Raw genomic sequence first — 6,000 nt, forward strand, 5'->3', positions numbered from 1 at the left:
AAACAGGCGATACGATGTTCAAGCACCAAACACAGACGTGCAATGTGTCACAAAGACAAAAGCAGTTTCAAAAACACAACCCTGGTGGCTACAGAGGAAGATGTTTCGCCGCTCCTGGGCGTATCTTCGTGTCCCAATTAAAGCAAAAAACAAAACTCACCAGACGATCAAATATGGGAGAACGTGAATGCGATTCAACAATTATAGTCCTGTCCTCCAGCTGGGTAGTGGGTGCGTACCGTGTGCGTGAACACAGCCGAGTGGACAGACGTGTTCTCCACGACAGACGCGTTCACCACTCAGGCACTGGGCCATAGGCTTGACGTTGCAGTGTCGCTTATTACCTCCAACGGCGTTCGGGACTTTATTGGGAGTGCCCTTGCCAATAGCATTGGGTAACCCTGCATCATTTAACAAGCCCGACAAATGGAAGCCGGTCCATAATTTGCTTGCTTAACCAAATTCTGCTTGGGTGATATGGGTATGGCATTAAGGCAATAACGGTATCGATTGACGGTTCGATCCCTGCGTCAGTGAACATTCAAAATCATGCGAGATTACGATTTGCGAATTCGAATGATCATTGTGTGCAGGTATCAAATCCACAATTATTCCCAGTTTGACTCTCAATGCGCATTAAGGACGCCACTCAATCCATCATCAACGTTTGGGCCTATTGTTGCAATTGACTAATCATGCTCAACGACTCATTATTAATCAAATAAGGGCACGTGCTGAGCCATTTAAATAACACATCAATGCAATTAACGCAATTAAATACTCAGACGAGGAAAGAACTGGGACGTGGTGGCTGTGTGGGGCACGCGTGGGTTGGTGTGGATGCCAGGAGCCCAACATGCCCTATTTGGGTAATGGGAACTTTAATGGGCGTGGCCAATCGATATAGGCGTGGCCAATAAGCAATGAGCGAATCACAGGTGGCCAATAGGCGGGTCCAGATAGAAATGGGCGTGGCCAATATGCTAATGAGCGAATCACAGGCGGCCAATGGGCGGGTCCAGCTAGAAATTGGCGTGGCCAATATGTTAATGAGCGAATCACAGTTGGCCAATGGGCGGGTCCAGCTAGATATGGGCGTGGCCAATATGTTAATGAGCGAATCACAGGTGGCCAATGGGCGGGTCCAGCGAGATATGGGCGTGGCCAATATGTTAATGAGCGAATCACAGGTGGCCAATGGGCGGGTCCAGCGAGATATGGGCGTGGCCAATATGTTAATGAGCGAATCACAGGTGGCCAATGGGCGGGTCCAGCTAGAAATGGGCGTGGTCAATATGTTAATGAGCGAATCACAGGTGGCCAATGGGCGGGTCCAGCTAGATATGGGCGTGGCCAATATGTTAATGAGCGAATCACAGGTGGCCAATAGGCGGGTCCAGCTAGATATGGGCGTGGCCAATATGCTAATGAGCGAATCACAGGTGGCCAATGGGCGGGTCCAGCTGGAAATGGGCGTGGCCAATATGTTAATGAGCGAATCACAGGTGGCCAATGGGCGGGTCCAGCTGGAAATGGGCGTGGCCAATATGTTAATGAGCGAATCACAGGTGGCCAATGGGCGGGTCCAGCTAGAAATGGGCGTGGCCAATATGTTAATGAGCGAATCACAGGTGGCCAATGGGCGGGTCCAGCTAGATATGGGCGTGGCCAATATGTTAATGAGCGAATCACAGGTGGCCAATGGGCGGGTCCAGATAGAAATCGGCGTGGCCAATATGTTAATGAGCGAATCACAGGTGGCCAATGGGCGGGTCCAGCTAGATATGGGCGTGGCCAAAATGCTAATGAGGGCCTGGAATAAAAGGCGTGGTCAACTTTATGGGTTCAATGCATTCATCAATAACACGGTGGTTTTAAAAGAATACAATACATAAGCGACGTTTCAGATAATGGCCTTTTAGATCACATCAGTCTTCAAAAAACATTGTTTTTACATGAAGAAGGGCCATTGACCGAAACGTCGCCTATTACATCCAAATATGTTTATCTCTCTCCCATTTAAGGCCACGCACAGTTTTATTGATGAATGCGTCGAGTTATTTCTGTGTGTTGCGGTATTTGCGTTTGTCCACCAACACAAACACCGGTCTGCCAACGTAGCAGCAGCAGCAGCAACATCAGCATTATCACCACCAGTGACATTTTTACTTTCGTGACTGCAGGAATTCATATTCTTGGTTCTTTCGGTAAAGTCACCGAGATATAAAATAATACAATTAAATAAAAAATAATAAATGGAGGCTTGCCCCCTCGTTTCTCTCCGCCTGATGAAGACCGCTTGTGTTGCGATCGAAACGTCGTGGGTTATTTTTTATTATTTTAAATGTATTATTTTTAATTTTAGTTAATTTTATTATTTGGATATAATGAAATACTGTATTTATTGTGGGCGTGGCTTAGCACGGCGATGGGCGTGGCTAACCAGGCGATGGGCGTGGCCAGACGGATGTGGGCGTGGTCAGGGCGAGCCCACGTGACCGCGGGCCGTGTATAAAAGGGGGCGCTCTGTAGGCGGAGTCGCACTGCAGCGAGGAATCCGGGAGGTCGCGGTTGTGTTGAGCATCCCAAGTGAGTGACCCCCCCCCTCCCCTCTCGCCCGGCTTTCTCTTTGTTTCGCTTCAAGCCACGTTACTCTCGAGTGTAATTATTCGTATAATTATTCCCCCCCCCCTCCCACATTAAATTTGAAACGGTGGAGATGTTAACGCTATTCGCTATATATTATATTTTGAAATAACTATATTGATGCCCGTATTTGCGCATAGCGAAGCTGTTGGCTTGTAGCAAAAAAAAATTGACAAAAGAATTTGCCCTGCCCTTTTGTGGATTTAATGTCTCTTTTTCGCCAATAATGTTTGCTTTCATTAGCTGGTACGTGGGAGGATCAAACGGGCGGGGCGGATTTTTTATTGCAAGGTTCTCCCCCCACGTCTGTGGCTTTAAAGCAACTTGCCAAATTTGAACATTTATCCAAATACGCCATAAAGCAATTCTTTTTAAAAATATATAGAATCCATGTGGGCCTTCTAAGCGTGTACAGATTGTTAATATAACAAATCTGTGACCAATGTGGCGGTGCTATTCAGCAGGGAGGTGTGTGCAGAGGGGCATGTGGCACATCTCGGCGAGGCGAAGTGGGTGGGAAGGAGGAGAGTCAGTGCCCCTTTGTGCTGTGAGATTGCTGCTCGGTCGTAGCAGCAAGCGGCGGGGGGGCCCGGCCCCCCTCTCACTATCCCACTGCCAAGTCGTGGCCCCGATCCGATCCTCTCCGCAGACGAACAATGGCGAGCCACGTTGAGTGGGGCGTGGCCCCCCTGCCCCTCACCATTGTGTCCCTGAAGCTCGTCATTCATTCATTCGCAGCCCTCTCGAGCACGGACTAGGCCACCATAAGTTTTATAATTTTAATGCCATCATGGCACACGATTTAGATGTTGAATATATTTTTGTGGGATTTTTTTTCGCCGAAAATATTCCACTTGAAGAATGGTTGCGTTGGTGTAGACGGTGTAGGGGCGGCGAGGGTCATTTACGTGTCGCTACTGCAAATATTTAGCCGTCTGTGGGTGTAATTGCTGTTGCTTGTTGAGCCCAGACTGAAGGTAATACGAGAATTTATTTTACGAAACAAATGCGAGTTGGCGTCTTTGTGTAAAGGGATGCCCCACGCCCATTTGTCAACAAAGGGCGCTTTGAGACTAGAAATAAAATATCGAGCAATTGACCCCGTGCAAGAATGGCACGCTTGACTTTACAGGAGGGTGGGCCACATTCTTAATTGGTGAATAAATTAAGTCCTCCCCGTGTAAATGATAAATGTAACGCGTCAACACGGTTACCATCCACGGCGTGACTTTAAATGTATAAACTAAGCTATTGGACAGATGTCTGCAATTGAGATTGTAAATTGAGCCATTGGAATGTCCCAAGAGCCATCGAAGGCTGCTGCTGCTGCTGATGGGTGGGTGTGGTCGTGTAAACTTGTTGAATGGGAGACCGTCAATTGGAAAATTAAAATACATTTTGGAGGTTATTTGTGAGGCTTCGTACGTCTTGCTTGCTTGGTCAAATGTAGCCTCGTTCTTGGTGTAATCTGATAACCGGCGCCGTGGTTCTAATCAGATGAACGCAAATTGCCTCTCAAAATAACGTGAGCTTTTGCCGGCCCACCGATGCCAATTCGCAATGCGGCAGTAGCCTCGGATGACATCTTAGATCGTGGCGTGCGTCTATGCTCATGTGTGATGGTGTTGTTCGCGTGTCATCAACTCTGCAGCAACATGGCAGATAAACCAGACCTGAGTTCTATTGAGAAGTTCGACAAGTCGAAGCTTAAGAAAGCGGAGACCACTGAAAAGAACACCCTGCCCACGAAGGAGAGTGAGTACCCCCCCCCCCCTTCACTACCCTCGCCCCCTCCTTGCCCGACTGCTGCATTCCACCCACCCCCCAAATGCCTTGATGCCCCCTCGCTTTCATTTCCGCATGACTACACCCCTGCTTCTGATTAGCATGCAGTGTGCAAGAAGTTCAACATGCATCCATCCATCCCTCGCCACCTTCGCAGAAGTGCACGTTTTATTATTCATTGTGACATTTCGGAATTAATATTTATTTATACTGAAATAATTGGATGAGCTATAGAGCTCTTCAATAGGTGTCCAGCATTTTGATGGGACGTAGAGATTTTGTTCTGCACTTACCGGTGGAAATTCATTTGCATCCAACATTTTTATGATAAGATATTAATAATGGAGGCTTTGTCCCACGAGATGGAAATATTTTTTTGTCAAATGTACAGCTAATTTATTTTCAAAGCAAAGATTTATAGTTAAAAGTGACCACAGCATGTGGCCATGAATATTTGAGCAGTGGTGGAACATTGAAGTCTCTGGTGGTTGTTAGGCAGATGCATTGGCCTGTCACCCTCGGGTGCTCTGTCAGGTGTTGCTGGTGTCTGCCTCTTTTGCACGGCTGTTGACGCCTCTTTTTGAAGGCCACTTAAAGTCTGCTTCATCATTAAACATTTATCTGGCTGTAGGGCAGGTGCCCCTTTCCATGCCCAAGTCAAGTCGACCTGAGGTTAAATTTAATGACATCCCTTTCATGCTCCTGTAATGCATTGTTTTGATCGGTCTGCTAAGGAGTCTTTAATTGTACTGTCGAAGATGGAGAGGCCATTTAAAACTTTAATATTTCTGAATATTCGGGCAGAATGTACCCAAAACTCCATAATTGAGTATTTTTGACTAAATGAATCGGCTCATCGGTGACTCAAAATGTTGCCCCGTTCCACGTGTGCATTTGTTCAGAACCAGTTCCTTTTGTAGAAAGTAATTGTTCCCTCCACCACGTTTGTCCTTGCAGCGATTGACCAGGAGAAGAGTCAGCCAGACGCGTGAGGTGTTCAGGAGCTGCCGTGCCCTCAACATGCATCCCGTCCATGGCTCAAGAGGGGGGGGGGAGATACTTCCCTGTGAATTGTGGTGGTCTTAGTTTTTTTACGTGAAATAATTTTCTGTTGTAAAGCAATTTACTTTTCCCCCCTCCCCTTGCTACCATTATGGGGACCAAACGGTTGGTTAACCTGTGGTATATGGGCTTTGTGTTAATGCCCCTCTAAAATGCCATTGGTCTGTTGGGAGCACGCTGTGCAACAAGCTTATTTGTAATGTGCACTTACTATGAACATTAAACAAACAAACCGATGAAAACTCTACTGCTGTGGTGATGGAGGTTCTTTCTGTTGCGTGTATGAACATCATTAAAATGTTGAATAGTGACTTGCAGATGAAGATGCTCGTTTCATACTGGCATTAATAAACCATTTGAGATGCAAGTAACTCGTAATCTGTCGTGGCATTTTGATATTCATGGAAACGTTAACCCTCCGTTTTCTTCCTTGCAGAATGTTAAGTCTGCCATTTTTGCTTTGGATGCACAGTAATTTACGCAAGACAATTGTTCCGAGTCTAATTT

General features: G+C 46.7%; 1 protein-coding gene across 1 annotated transcript; it reads left to right on the plus strand.

The window, feature by feature from the left end:
• The first annotated feature begins 4,206 nt into the window (after positions 1-4,206).
• Positions 4,207-5,740, plus strand: LOC133350082 (thymosin beta-10-like). Its single transcript, XM_061564081.1, has 2 exons — positions 4,207-4,401; positions 5,389-5,740. Exons 1-2 carry the CDS (start codon positions 4,266-4,268, stop codon positions 5,421-5,423), a joined length of 171 nt encoding a protein of 56 aa, XP_061420065.1. The 5' UTR covers positions 4,207-4,265; the 3' UTR covers positions 5,424-5,740.
• The last annotated feature ends 260 nt before the right edge of the window (positions 5,741-6,000 follow it).

This window comes from Lethenteron reissneri, chromosome 32 (genome assembly GCF_015708825.2).
Source record: "Lethenteron reissneri isolate LAM-NWPU_2019-01 chromosome 32, ASM1570882v1, whole genome shotgun sequence".
In the NCBI taxonomy this organism is placed as follows: Eukaryota; Metazoa; Chordata; class Hyperoartia; order Petromyzontiformes; family Petromyzontidae; genus Lethenteron; species Lethenteron reissneri.